Genomic DNA, 15,607 nt, shown 5'->3' on the forward strand with positions numbered 1-15,607 from the left:
AAAGATTAGAGATGGTAGTTTATTTGAGTTTTTCTTTGATCAGCTGGTTTGTTAGTTTTGGTCTTTTGCCAGCTTTTTTAGTGAAGTATTATAGTACTGTGTAATAATGATAAACACTTAAACACTTTATTTATGTTAGTTTATATAATAAGTCAGATTTTCTCTCATTTGTTACTGATTAACAGTATGACACTCGATCTCACTACAAGGTCCACTTAGTAGACTAATGCAGCAAATAGTGATTATAGTTGTTATTGATTTATGACTCCATTATTTTCTCAATTCATCGATCTCATGTTTTTCCATTAGTTGTCAGAAAATACCCGTCGCAGTTCCCCAAAGCCCAAGTGGACATCCTGTTTCGATTAACAATCCCTAACCCGAAAATATTAAGTTTAATTTCATAGAAGACTAAACATAATCCTCAATTGCGGCCCTATTTGGCTGTTTGAGGACTAAATGATGAATCAAAACCATGATCAATAGATATATTATGTATATAGTTCCTCAAACCTTGACTAAAAAAAGTCAGAATTTTGAGTTTCCATATTTTTCAGGAACCAAACAACTTCTTTGCCCTGCAGCTGTTTGTTTTCTCGCTGATAATCAACCTATAAGAAAGAGGATGCTCACTATAATTTTATTTTATTTTTTTAAATCGGCTCCGAGTTCCTTCCACTATTCTATAGTCGGCTGTTTAATAGAAGCAGCTTCACACGAACAATGACTTCCTTAACACGACACAGACACAGGTACGCCGCCTGTTTGATGTTCAGGGGGGGGGAGTGCAGTCCAATGCTGCTGTGTGTGTGTGTGTGTGTGTGTGTGTGTGGGAGAGATTGTGAAAACGTGCACAGCGCTCTCGAAAAACAAGGCGGCGGGGATGAGAGCGAGAGAGCGCCGCAGGGGGAAGTCGCCAAACGATGTGTGAACGCCACGGTTCGACTCTCAGTTCCTGCCGCAGAGAGCCGGCTTCATCCGACCACGTGGCCTCCCCGAACCCACAAGCAGCTCATTTCTCTCTCTGAGAGTGTAGAGACGGATGCTAATAGCGGGGACTACATACATAATGGAGTAATCTCCGACTTCTATTGACTTCTCCTTAGTAGCCAAGAACATTAGCGGATACAAGTGAATTAGAGCAGCTATCGTGCATAAAAGTGGCAGCGACTCACTTTTACGGAGTCTCATCACAGTCGATGTTCTCTTCGACTCGATTCGTCGTCACGGCAACGGTATTATCACGTAGCGATCCGGTCGAGAGCGGGGGCCGCTTCATTTCCTCGTGGGTTTTGGACTTCCTTGTGTTGACCTTCGAGTGCTAATCGGAGGTTACTACAAATGGGATTCGGAAAAAAAAAATAATAATAATAAGGCGACGCATCGAAAAAAAGCTTCCGTGTAACAAAGAAGGATGAGCATAATATGCAAAATCCGCTTCCGTGTTCAAATTATGTTGAGAGAGGTATTGTAAAATCAGAGAATGGGTTGCCAGGGTAACGTTGCACTTGGGATCTGATATAATGCGCCCAGGCAGTGCTGTTTGAGTCCAGCGCTGACTTTTAAAAAAGCAAGCGTTGGCGTCATTTGCGCTGCAGCTGCTTGAGTGTAATATCTGATTACAGATGTTTAGCACGGCTCACATTCGTGGTAGCTGTTGATCCAACCAACTCACAACCAACTCAACTATTGGATGGATTGCAATGAAATTTGGTTCAGACATTCACGGTCTCGAAAGAATAATGCGAGTTTGTGGGTTCCTTGTCTTAAAAAAAACAAAAAAGAGGCTTTATGGCAGCCAGGCCAAATTTTTAAAGTACTATCTGTATATATTAATGTATTTCTCCTCAGAGAAAAACAAACTAAACATACATTTGATTCATTGTCCACAGTATATGAAGCAAGTTTAGTTTCCATTCAGTGACTTTATTTACTAAAAACTCCCCTGAAGTAGGAAAGATATCTTAAAACACATGCTCTGCTGTGGAGAGGGATCAGCAGTAATGTATGATGTGTATTTTAGGGGCGTGTAAAAACCTCTGGTCTGACCCCATTTTCTGTTTCGTTTTCCACTTGCGACATCGGTGTGTCATTGGTCTGTGAAATAAATGTGAGTAGGTGGAAGGAGGGGTTGTTTTGTGGCAAAGAAAAAAGTATGCTTCGGATTTTAAGCTTCAGCATGCGGACCAAGTGACTGCTTAGTTATTGCTATTGATCGAGAACCCCCCCCCCCCCACCCCCCTGTTGAAATATGATGTTCTTGTTGAGTGTGAGGAGGTAGAAACCTTGGCTTTTAAACCTCTAAAGACCATTTCATATGGATTGATATTAGAGATCCTCATTAACTTCAAACCCCTGAAAAAGATATAGTCTAATATTATTGGCCATTTCAATGGCATTACATCGTGTCATGTGGTCATCCTGATGCACCTCTTAACCAAAACCAGAACCACTGGCAGTCGCTCGCTCTCTTTCGGTACCGCGTGTGTGTGTGTGTGTGTGTGTGTGTGTGTGTGTGTGTGTGTGTGTGAGTGAGAGAAATAGGCCATCTGACCTCAGCTGCTTTTGGAAATGTTACATCCTCTCCTTTTTTTCCGATCCCACTTGGAGAGCTGAAGGCCTCTCCGGCTGCAGGCCCAGAGAAAGGGATGTGCATTTGTTTCCTGCCAAGGAAAGCAGCTCCCCACCCTTCCTGCTTGAGTCATGCCACATAGACTCCTCCGCAGACAGACAGACAGACCTACTTACTTACTATGAATTCTTCACCCAGACAGAAATATCATCAAGCTTTATTGCTGTTATTTACACGAACATGTACCCTTTTGTTGTCTTTCTCTGGCTGTATTTTTATACACGTTGTTGTGTACTTATCAGCCAGAAAGGAAATGAGAATATAGCTAAATTAATGTCACTTTCCCTCTAAAAAAAGCCCCTGCAGACGTGTTTTCGCGCAGTGTGCGGTCCCTGGGGGAAGTCCTCTGATAATTGTGCCCTTTCCTGTCTTCTTCGAGGAAATGATTAATTAGCATATTAGCAATTCTGAGAACTCGGGTGTCCAAGCTGCCACGGTGGCACAGTTGAGTCCCAGTGTGCTGCTTAACAAGCAGAGAGCAGGACAGTTAGTCCGAGCTGCTCTCGAAAAATCTCCACAGCGAAGAATGTGGAGCCGGCGCGTGAGACGGCCTGACCGCGTCTCCTTGGTAACCGCGCTGCCGCAACGCCGGTGCGATGCCAAATTAAGTGGTGGAGGAGAAGAAGAGCGAGGTTCAAGGAGCCGGATGGGAGGGTTTTTTTCGGGGAGGAAACGAGGAAGACGACCAACGTGACAGGCCAGGAATTTCAAGAATGGATCAGTGGATCAAGAAAAGCTTTCCCAGACACAAAGCGTGTTTTTTGTTTTTTTAAATTCCTCCGCTGTCAGCGGCGAGCAGTCGGTGTCATTAGACGGGGGTGCTGCCGAGCCCTGGACAGGACGCCGACGAGCCTGGCCGCTTCCTGCTTCCTGTCAAAGGATGGCTGCAGGGGAAACGGCAGGGCTGCTGAGGGAGGATAAGGCCTCGGGCAGGAAGCGTGGAGCTGAGACAGCCACCAGTCAGTCATGCCGTCACTTACGCCGCCAATTCCCCCCCCCGAGTTGTTGACCTCCTGGGCACGACTGTGTGTTTGTGTGGTTGTTTGGGAACCAGGAAGTCCGCCCCCATTAACCCCATCGGTCATGCATAGGTTGCACTTTAGGGGCTTTTGGACTATGAAACAATAAAGTAGGGCTGCAACAAGCTTTTTTTCTATTTATCTAGCATATAAAAGGTCAGAACATAGGGGAAAATGCCTTTACAGTTTCCCAAAGTTGAACAAAACACAAAGAAATTAAAATATGAGAACACATTTGTGTCAGTTGTCGAACAACTGGTGGATCACTGACATATCGTTCATTTTAAATCATATTTGAAAACCTGTGTCAAGCTTTATAGAAAAAGGATGGATCCCGCCCCCACCAGAGAGAAACCTCCGGCCACAAGCTAGAGGTCGGTGATAACACAACCCACCGCTCCACTTTCCTTTTTAAAGCGGTGCATTTAAAAAGGCCCGGGAGGAAGGCTTGCGGCTCTGGCCCTGAACTTTGTAGCACCCCTCGCCTCACTGCTTCCTGAATCAATGGATTTAGTGCTCGCTCGCCCCCCTCTTCCTCTGTGGGGACGGGCGGGGCACGCTGCTCCCGGTGCAACCGTCAACCAGGGTGGACTGTCCCCAATGGTGGTGTCGGTAGCCCCCAGACCCGTCTTGAATCACGGACCCCTTCTTGTCACCGCGCTTTGTGGCTGTGAGGTTTTTGCCGTCTCCTCAACATTCATATTTATACAACCAATGAGTTCATGATTAAATTGTTTACTAGAGCACACAAGTGTTCTTCTAGCCTCTTCATCTAGCTCTCATAGCCAGATTGATGCATTTTACTGTGAAATGTACAAAATGGTGTTTCTAAATGCACAATGTTAGCAAAGTCAATGAGACATTGTGTTAAATAGCCGTGACCTCAATATTGAATAGGAGTTTTGCCATAATCGAGCAGCCCTAGGTTTAAGACATGCAGTTTAAATCGTAACTTTATACTTTTTTCAATATAATATAATATAATATAATATAATAATATAATGTGAGTTATGGATACAAGCATGCACACAATAGCTACAAAGTTGCAAAGGGTGCACGTGGCAAGTATGTTTATGTGTCCACAACGTGAGCAGCGGATCTTTATTTTGGGTTTCAACCCTATACTGGCGCCACTATCAATACTCTAAACAAGCTCTCAAATGTCAATTATTCAGTTTACTTTGTTTAATTTGATAAAAGAATATTTATACAAATCATTATGTTTGAACAGGATGAAATGACAGAAATGCCTTTTTTGATAAAGTTTCAAGGGGCATTTATTTCGGACCTCGGTGGTTTCAAAATGTGTTCTCGCCGAGGCGCCGCCACCGCCCTTCACCTCCGTGAAGCTGGCCCTTGACCCCTTTTGGCTCCGTCTCTTGACTTAAAAGCATTCTGACACCGACGTGTTGACTCTCACAGCACAAATGGTTCTCCGAGATGTATATCTCCCTCAGTGGATTAACACAATGTACTTTATTCTCTGCTCCTTTTACCTCTGAATACATCGTCCACGTGCACCACTTGCTGTTTGGGTGGAGAGACGAGCGACCGCAGATGTTTTGGCCTTGTCACACTTTTCCAATCCCCCCCCCCTCCCGGGTTGAGTTGGAGCTCGCCGTCGGTTCCTTGGCAGATAAAAACAATCCTTTGACGATATTCAATAGCTGTCGGCCTTTTGGAGCGCGCCGTTTGGATGCATTATTTGCATTTAGTTGCCAAGGGTTTGCAAAGAATGAGTGCCAAGACACCGCTTATAAATTGATTTATTTTCTGTTTCAACAAAACCAAGTTACATTCTTCACATTTACTACTCAAATAAGCGCCGGTGCAAATGTGCAGGTATTTATTGTTCATCGTCTCAAAAACATTTCCGGAGGCCTGGAATGAATGTTCCCCCGGTCGTGTTCTCTGACAGGAGCGGTGCGTAAAGCGTTCCCCCGTAACGTACGGACGCGTTGCCACGCCAACATCTAAATAGGGTGAGAAAGTGAATCTGTGCAAGCGCGTTAATGTTACGGATGAACGTGTAATTACGAGCACAGACTGAGTGGATTATGGGTGACCCTTGGGTGGCGGTGCCAGCTGCTCTCAACATGAGCGGCGCCCGCCTGCTCAGCCTCCGTTTTGGTGCTCTTCATCCTAATCGGCACACGACACTACACCATCTGAATAATCACAGATTTACTTTGTGAGGCGTTCAAAGTGCACGCTGGTTCGAGCTGCGCGACGGGGGACCGGGGTTTCGTGTGTTGCAAAGAGGCGAGGGAAACGCAGCTTGTTAGTATATGTGGATGTAATGCGTGACTTATTATTATTTATTATTACTTATGCGGCGTAACGCGGCGTGTCCGATCATTTACATGGAGTCTGCGCCGAGTCTCTGCCATAACAAAATTACTGTTGTGGAAACAAATTCTGCTGATCATTTAGTTTTGTTAAATGATTCATAGTTCAGTCACTTTAACCTTTAGCCTTTGGTGGCGTCTTCAAAATAAAGAAAACTCATAAAATGGCCTCTGAGGGTAACTCGGAGGGATTCCCATCGAGAGGCACCTCACTCGTGTTTCCAGACAACAGGGGTCACCTCCTCAGTCACCTCAAGCTTTGCGCTCATATTTTCCTATGGTTAGAAGATTTTCATTATCAAGATAACGTCATATACAGAGACAATACAGGTCAAGATCCTTTATTTTTTTTAATAATTTTTTTTTTTTTACTATACACTTTTTTAAAATCTTGGCACAAGCCTGTGTGGGCCACTGTTGAGCCAAACAGACACAGGGCTAAATAATGAGGCATTGTGGGGAGTCATAGGGCAGCGGAGTCTGTTCCCATTTGGAGGAGGGGGGGGGTGATCAAAGGGCTCAGCCCTGGCAGAAAGGGGGCCCTGCGGCGGCAAACTACTTCTGCCATAATTGGGGAAGAGCCATGTAAAGCTTAATTATGTTGTGAATTTTAATTAGCACTCTGTTGCGTGTGCTTCTGCTTCTAACCGGCTGACCTTGGCGTAACGGTGTTTTTCGCTGGTGTTTATCATCTATTACGAGCAGACACGGCAGAGTTACGGTTCCAGTCCCTCCTGGTTATGGTGAACTGGGCATGAAATGATTGCACTGTCGGAATAAATTATGGTGAAAAAAACCGCCAACGATGGCTCACGACGGGTAATTCCGGTGTGCGTTTGTTTTGCTTGTGTCCACTTATTCTGAGCTTGACTCGGCTCCCCATTATCTCTTCTCCTGCAGCAGATAAAATGATAATGGATGTCACAGACCCTCGTAGTATGATTATTTTTCATATATATATATATATATATATATATATATATATATATATGTGTATGTATATATATGTGTATATATATATATAGAGAGAGAGAGAGAGAGAAAAGTGTCTCACAGCAAAAATAAATACTCAACCTTAATATTGCTGCATTCTCCCTTTGTGAAGCAGGTCAGGAGGGTCCTGTTGCATTTAACTCCCATATTCCCCCAACAAATAAACATCTTCCTCTCATTTCATTACACTGTGATCACACGTAGTAATCAGAAAGATGCCACCAGAAAAATAATTGCTAGAAACTTAATTAAGGAGAAGGTGCTGTGTTTGCATGCTCCAATGATGCGTCACTAGATTTAAAGGATATGTTGTTGGACAAATATCGAAGGTGGTCTAATTGAATACGGTATCAATGTGCATGTAAGTATGGACGCAGAATGTCTCAGCATATTAAAATATTATTACAGTAATTCAAATGGTTCAAACTATCACCAAACATGTAATCGAGTTACTGTCACACAAAGCCCCTTATTGTTTAGTGTTTGTTTATTTAGTGGAAAGTTATTCTTTATTCTTTATTTATATTATAAGATTTGGAGAGTATGTTACACCGATGAGGTAAATGGGGGATAAAAAGCGGTGCCGTAAGGAAAATGAAGAAGATAATTATGAGACAGGATGATAAAGAAAAGACGAGGCCATAAAAACTCCTTTGAATAAAACGTACTTTAGGCTTCAGGCCACAAATCAAAAGGAAGGATGTGATCCAATGTGGTGCAACATCAGATGCAGTTGATATGTTTCCTCTGGCAGGGGAGTGAGCTCAGCAATACTAGGAGCACATGATGAGTTGTTTTACTTATAGGCGTATGAAGTTTATGTGATGAATTTTCCTCGTGTTTTTTTTCCGGAAAATCAGTTCAAGGGTCACACAAGCGTTGGCTTTGTCTTAAATGTCTCTGCAGGCTTTTCTCTAAATATGGATACGCATCGTCGTTAAATGAGTGACCCCCCCCCCTGGTGTTATGATCTACGGCGTCTTGGACGTGTCTTTTCTGTTTGCATTGGTCATTATTTTTAACTCCCGGGTGCTTTTGGATGCTGAACTCTTGAGCATTAATCTTTGAACTTTGCAAGGAAGTGAGCCAGACACTGTCGCTCCCAGTAACAATAGATCAGCAGCAGAGTTTATTTTTTTTCAGCATTTTAAATTCAATCATTGTGAATAAATATATTAATAAAGAGCGTGACCGTTACAAAATCCCGATCTCCTGCCTATTCATTTAGCCTATTGGAGAGGACAAAGGCTTTGCTCCAACAGTCAGCAGTGAAATGATGATTTATGCCACATTCAGGTCAAGCGCGGTATTGTGAGCACATTAGCTTTATGGAGTATGCATGGTTTGGAATCACTGAGCAAATATTATAGTTCTTTTGCCCCTTCGTTCTGTCGCGTTAAATTAAAAAAGAAAAAATCCTAACATGTCTTTTCATGTGAATTTGTCCAGTTTGTTTTCTAAAAAAAAAAAAAAAAAAGATGAAAGCGGTTCAGAGGTTTTAAGAGCGCCCTCTCCTCCTTTTCTTTCCTCAGGGGCTGGACCAGGACCGAACGTCCCTGCAGAAAGTGAAGAAGTCCGTGAAGGCCATCTACAATTCAGGACAAGGTGAGGCGGTCTGTTTCTAAATGGCCTGAATGTGCTTCAGCTGATTGTTGGGTTTGTGCTCACAACTCTTTCCAAAGATAAACAAAGAAAGAAACAACCCACAGGAGAGAGCCATGGATTTCGTAAATATCTTTAATAAAAAATGAGGATTGCAGTTTTTGTAATTTTTTTATTCCTTTTTGTGGGACAGATGGTCGTGTGTGTGTGTGTGTGTGTGTGTGTGTGTGTGTGTGTGTGTGTGTGTGTGTGTGTGTGTGTGTGTGTGTGTGTGTGTGTGTGTGTGTGTGTGTGTGTGTGTGTGTGTGTGTGTGTGTGTGTGTGTGTGTGTGTGTGTGTGTGTGTGTGTGTGTGTGTGTGTGTGTGTGTGTGTGTGTGTGTGCTTTCCGGCTGTCCCAGAAACCAACACCTTTTTGTGTTGTGTTCGTGGCTGTGACATGGATCCTCGGTAACTTTCCACTGAATACCTCTGAGAGCCGCCTCCTCCCTGTAAATTGACAGTTTCAGATCCCACGAAAAAAAAAAAAAAAGTGTGTTTGTTCTCCACAGAAAAAGGCTGTTTACTTTACTCCCGTTTCAACTCTTTGGATGAGAAACTCGTGAAAACAACTGTAACAACTCTTTAGTCGAGTGTCTTATCAGTCATATAATAGTTAGTTACTTTGGTTTGATGGAGTTACAGTGAAAAAAATACTGCATGTGATCTAAAAATAGAATAGAGAGTGGGACTTTTGTACTTCTTCCAAATATAATGAATAGTTGGACTCAAGATGTTAGAAACACAGCAGCCCGCAAGTTATAATCCTCAAGATTTCCGTCCTGGTTGATTTGGAGACACCCGTAGTTACCAACAGTAACGACAATCACTATAATATATATATATATATATATATATATATATATATATATAACTACAGCTACAGTAAGCTAGATGATTGTGTGTAGAAAGAATCCAGTAAAGCAGTGGTGGACCCCGCCACTACGACTACAACCTACTATATAGAGAGGTATTTGCTGAAAGTAAAATCAATGAAATGCCTGTTGCATTGTTTTGAGGACAAAAAAACAAATGAAAAGATGAAAAATACAAACATAAAATACAGAGGTCCAGTCCTCCTTTGTATTCAATGGTAACTGCAGCCCTGTTCGGATTGTATTTGAGTCTCCAGTCTGCAGCTCTACATGCTCCTTGTCAACAGTCTGAACATAACCATCACTCACTTAACGACAAGGACAGATGGATGCTGCTGTTTGACTAGCGGCTCCTGCAGAGTTTCAGAGTCCCGGAGACCCACACATCTTGTTGTGCTGACATGTGCTGCGTATGAAGATGACTTACTGCAGTCGAAATGTTTAAACACAGATTCTCTGGAGCAGCTCTGAGCAGAAATCACGGGTTAAGGTCACACGTGTCTGTTATTGTATCACTTGTGTTGAGACACCGGTGAGAGAAGAACTTTGCATTGTGGGATTTGTTGACTGTTCCCACCACATCTGTGTTATTGTGAACGTAACTACGAGTTCTTTGAAGATTTACCCGCCTGTTTGTTCCAGGTGTTTAGAACAAAGAACGGTTCATCTCTGAAATGTTTCCGTCACATATTCGTGTTGTAAAATATGTTTCCCCACATTGGCCAGCATACATTTGGGACACTCCTGGTAGACTTCTAAAGCTCTTTGTGAGTCAACTTCACCACCAAACTATGTGTATGTGGAAATCCTCGCTCGTAGGTTGATGGAGTAGTCAAAGGTCCTGATGGAAAACAGACACTATCGGACCAGAGAAAAGGTTTCAAACAGGATTATGAATCTGACATTTCTTTATCACTATTCTTTATCACATTTCGGTTGGTAATGCAAAGTGTGACGGTTTGATAATGAGCCGGCCGTTACCTTTATGGCCGCTGCACCTGCAGTAATATCCCGATGAGGACTCTCCACACAACGCTAAACAATGCTCATCATCAGCCGGACTTTAGGGCAGATGAACTCGCCGGGGGGTCTGATTTTTCTTCTCCGTTTCCAACACAGACCACGTCCAGAATGAAGAGAACTACGCTCAGGCTCTGGACAAATTTGGCAGCAACTTCATCAGCCGGGACAACCCCGACCTGGGAACGGCTTTTGTCAAGTTCTCCTCCCTCACCAAGGAGCTGTCTGCGCTGCTGAAGAACCTGGTGAGTTCAACCAGCCAGCTCTCCTCCTAAATGTCTTTCAAATGAAAAGCTTCTCCCACAGACTGTGTGTGTGTGTGTGTGTGTGTGTGTGTGCACTTTAACTCACGTGGATCGCGAGAGTCAAATTCTCCAGAGAGAGTATATATTTCTTTTCCTGTCTTCACTTCTGTAAGTGGTTTAGGATTTGGGTTTAAGGTTAAGATTAGGATTAGGGTTTAAATTGGGCATGTAGGTGAAGAGGTTATTCAGGAGATGTAGCCAATCAAATAGATGTAATGCTACGAGGTGTTCGGGCCTCCTGGTTCATCAATCTCTACACTTTGAATAAAATGTGCTGACACAGTCAGACGCGTCATCGCGGTCGGACAACATAGCTGACTGCGGCTATATCTACCTCAAAGCTTTGTATTTCTTTCCCTCCGTCGAGGCTCTTATCTTCCGGCCGTGGATTTCCCCTGACGTTTCTGTTGAATAATGTGTCCTGTTTGAATCCTCTGAGTGATTGTTGTTGGAAGAAGAGCCAGTCCGGCTCTCTCCCTCTCTTCCTGTGTGGCTGACAGCGAGATTAGACTCCATAAATACACTTGGCTGCACCAGGAACAAGTGTGTGTGTGCGTGTGTGTGTGTGTGTGTGTGTCCATAAACGTTCCTAAATCACCCACCTGTTGGCGCTACCTGCATATTGCAGAAAAGTCAAATGACCTTGACCTTGAATAGTGACTCATTCCGCTCTTTGCCTCCTTTTTTTTTTTCTGTCTCCTAATTCTTCTTTTCCATTTTGACCGTTTTATTGAGTGCCTTTTTTTTTTTTTTTGGACTTCAATAACTGCGCCCCGAGGGCTGCTGGTATGCGCATGCACTCTAAATGAGAATTGACGAATGGTGCTTGTCCTCGATGTCCTACATGTGGTATCGACTTAAAATCTAATGATTTTATGGATAGATTTGTCCGGCTTTTCCCTTTTTTTTTTTTTTTTGGAGATCCGTTTACTAGAAGAGGCGGTGAATGCTTCCAGGACGGGCCGTTAGAGCACACCGGCAGCGGGCCAGTACGGGATTGATTCTGACACTGTCCATATGCAAGACGGGCACTTAAGAAGCACATTACCGCCCATTAAGCAAAGTTTACTTCCTTGACCCGCGTAGACTTGGCTAACAACAACAACAGGGACTTAAATGCTTAGTAGTGTTGTAAATGACCTTGCTGATCCTAATGGTTAGAGCTGCTGAGCATAACCCTGATTTCTTTAGTCAGCAGGCATGAGTGTGATGTTGAAGGACAAGGGTGGCCGTTATTCTATATTTTTCTTACGGTAAACAAATCCCATATATAAACCCAAAACCAACTGTGCGTTCCCATCTTTCAGTGATTTACAATTCCCGTTAAAAAAAGCAGCCCATGAAAATTTGATTCACAGCACGAAGGTTCCCCAGAAACTCCTTAAAATGAGAGGTTTTCTAAAGGGACTCAGAACACTACCTCTTCTAGCCACAGGGACCGCCAAAATCAACACGCAACAAAAGTTCCTCGTCGTAGCTTTAAAAATGGGTCACTACTATATGTTTAGATCTTTTTTTTTTAAAGGCGGGCAATATACTTTTCAGTATCACTCCAAACAACTTTTATTGGGGAGTATTTCCCGCTGCTAATAAATACACATTTAATGGCATAGAGAGTGTTTAGGGCAGCAAGACGGTGTATGTGTAAATCTCTTAAAATACGTTTGTCTGTGTTATGATACGTTAGTTGTGTTTTCTGCAGCTACATTATAACCCCCTGTGCTCTCTGTGTGTGTCCTCTTGCAGCTCCAGAGCCTCAGCCACAATGTGATCTTCACCCTGGACTCGCTGTTGAAGGGAGATTTGAAAGGCGTGAAAGGGGTAAGATTTACTGTAAAACACTTTGTTTCCCTCACATTGTTTCTCTCGCTCTCTCTTGACACACCCGCATCCCCCATGGAACAGCTCAACAGTGGGACGGGGAAAAAAAAAAAGATGCCTGCTCGGCACATCTCTCTATTAACCTCTGTATGTCCAGTGTAAGCGAGAAGAGACCGGAGACACTCTGTTTAAAAAAGCTCAAGCTGTAAATCTTGCAGAAGTAAACACTGCCTTTTGTGTTGCACTTGAGGCGAGTGGCGGCTAACCGGGTCATGAACCGTTGATGTTCTGGGTCCAAGAAGAGGCGTGGTCGCTCGCTGGCCTGTCCAGGGCATAAATTGTGAGCGGAGCGAGGCATTTGTTGGAACTGGTCGCGATCCAACTCTGCAAATAACTCCGTCCCCGCTGTGACCCCTTTGTAGTTTGCTGATGCTTGTTCCCCCCCCCCCCTCCCCCACCCCCATGTGTTTCTGCAGGACATAAAGAAGCCCTTCGACAAAGCATGGAAGGACTACGAGGCCAAGTTGTAAGTGGATAATTAAAGTCTACTGTTCTAATCCAACACATGTGCCCCATCCAGCTCATTACAGCGTCACTGGATAATGGATCAAACGCTGTTGATGTCGCAATATTTGTTTTTTTACGCCCTCTAGAAGATTTTGCACACAATGCAGAACAACAAACCCGCACGCATGATGTAAAATCAGACGAGTAATTGCCGTCTTCCCTGTGTCAGTACAAAGATCGAGAAGGAGAAGCGAGAGCACGCCAAGCAACACGGAATGATCCGCACTGAGATCACCGGGGCTGAAATCGCCGAGGAGATGGAGAAGGAGAGGCGTCTCTTTCAGCTCCAGATGTGCGAGGTAGGTCGTAAAATGAAGCTACTGTTTAGGACCTTTTTTAGGTTGCCTCCTCAGCAGTAATCGAGCATCAGAGGTCAGAGGTTAAATCCCCACAGTACAGCATTGTGCCGTCTAAATATCCCCTTTTTTGGCTGCCGTCTCATTGTAAATCCTAAAATCACCTTCGCATTTTTGATGCGTTATTTGTCAAACAACACATTAATGCCGATGACAAAAAAATGCAGCATTGTCCGACAAAACAATTGAACCCTGCAGCAACATTATATAAAGTTGTCTGCATGGAATACCGTATGTTCAAGTAAGAATTTCTGGTAGGTTACTTCAAATTTCTCTGGCATTTTTAGACGTGATTAGATGGTAAAACATGGAGATATTAGATTGATTTTCTTCATGATAATGGGAAATGCTGTCATTTCATGCCGTGTTTTAGCATTGAAGCCTTCAAACTCATGGGTCTGTCGCCCAGAACCAACCTCCCATCTTCTTCTGGACACCCGTAGCAACGCAAACCCACCAACGCACGCGCTATTTTTGGTTTGAACACCCACTTCTTAAAATCCTCTACGTGAATGTATGTAAAGTCTTCCTCAGCAGCAGAATTTTTCAGGAGACTTTTAAGCTTGAGATTACTTCTTTTTTTTTCTCTCGGATGATTTGAATAATTTGTAGGATATTTTTAAAACTTGTGTGCAGCTTTACATGTTGGGATTACGACAGCCCCCCCAAAAAAATACATAAATTCATGAACAAGGTATGTACAGCTGTCGGCCTCAACACTAAACTGAATTTTATGTCAGGGGATATGATTTAGAAAATACAACAAAAAACATCTCAGAACACTTAATGTGTATAAATCTGATATTTGAGCAGCTCGTACTTTTAAGTGTTTTTCAGATATTTCTATAAACTTGTTTGCATCAGCGCATGCTGTGACATTGTTTGAGTTATCTTTACTATTAACGCTCAAAGACTAATATTAAAGAACTCTAGAATAAAGTGTAAAACAAATGCGAGGTCTTTATCTGCCCGCGAGAATCAGAACAAACTGTTAGAGCTCGCTCTGCCAGAAAACCTCTCTCGTGGTGGGTGGTGAAGCCTACGCCTTGTTCTGTTTTATCCTGCGAGGATTTTTTTTTTTTTACTCAAATTACATAATGGACCAATGGCTTTTGCACTGCTGTTGGTTGTGTGAATTATTCAGTACAGAACCTGCCGCAGTCCTTTTTTGTGCCCTGCAATGCCGATCCGCCCTCGTCTCACAGTGACTCAGAGGTGTTCCCTTGCCCACATTTTCCACCTGTGTTCGCACTTCTTACTCTGCCGCAGACCTGGTGTTTTGATTAGGGTTACGTACATGTAATGCTTTCCAGAAAGTGCGAAACATGGGACAAAGGGGAGCAGATACGAATAGAAACAAGACTGACAGCCACGCCAGCAGCTCTGTGAGGCTGTACTGTATGCAGACATTGTCTTCACCATCTTGGTTTAGCCTTCTAGCATTGCTAATGTCTGAATGCGAGCATGAAACACAAAGTACAGCTGAGGTTGATGGGAATGTCAGCGTCGTGGATTAAAAAGAAAATCCGCCGAAAGTTAATCTGAATAGTCGGAGTGTGAATCTACTGGCATCCAGAATGAAGCCGTCCATCTCTAAATGATTTTTACCCCTCCGAGAAAGTGCTAAGTTGGTTGTTATGTTCAAACCAGTTTGGCAAAGTGTTTGGAGAAGCTAACACTAGCCAAAGATAAAGACAACTTCCTGTATTTTTAGGCCGTATTTGTTTTCCTTTTTGCTAATTGACCCCATTAAAAACATTCAGAATGACCAAATTTGCGATTCCCTTTCTATGCTTCTGTTTTAGTTTTGATGACTTTTGTCCCACTGTATCTTAAAAACATGTGTGTCATGTTACACTGCAGTAACACCAGCATGCACCTGTCCCTTTTACCTTGCTTAGTATCTTTGCCTCACGCCTCTCCCCTTCAACCCTTTCCGCACGGCACGGTTTAAAACCCCTCCTGGTCCATTGTTTTAATTTTTTTTTATAAAAACATGGCCGAAATAAAATAAAAGTCAATTTCCCTTTTT

The 15,607-nt window shown here is 43.2% G+C and overlaps 1 protein-coding gene across 7 annotated transcripts in view; it reads left to right on the top strand.

Annotated features, from left to right (window-relative positions):
- asap1b (ArfGAP with SH3 domain, ankyrin repeat and PH domain 1b) overlaps window positions 1-15,607 on the top strand; it is a 48,943-nt gene that overhangs the window by 9,736 nt on the left and 23,600 nt on the right. For all 7 annotated transcript variants that reach the window (XM_034559593.1, XM_034559595.1, XM_034559598.1 and 4 more), the window contains exons 2-6: window positions 8,525-8,597; window positions 10,626-10,771; window positions 12,578-12,652; window positions 13,129-13,178; window positions 13,389-13,518. In XM_034559593.1, coding sequence (XP_034415484.1) covers window positions 8,525-8,597; window positions 10,626-10,771; window positions 12,578-12,652; window positions 13,129-13,178; window positions 13,389-13,518 — 474 coding nt within the window. The remainder of the gene's footprint in view (window positions 1-8,524; window positions 8,598-10,625; window positions 10,772-12,577; window positions 12,653-13,128; window positions 13,179-13,388; window positions 13,519-15,607) is intronic.

The sequence above is a fragment of the Cyclopterus lumpus genome, chromosome 20, assembly GCF_009769545.1.
Source record: "Cyclopterus lumpus isolate fCycLum1 chromosome 20, fCycLum1.pri, whole genome shotgun sequence".
NCBI lineage: Eukaryota > Metazoa > Chordata > Actinopteri > Perciformes > Cyclopteridae > Cyclopterus > Cyclopterus lumpus.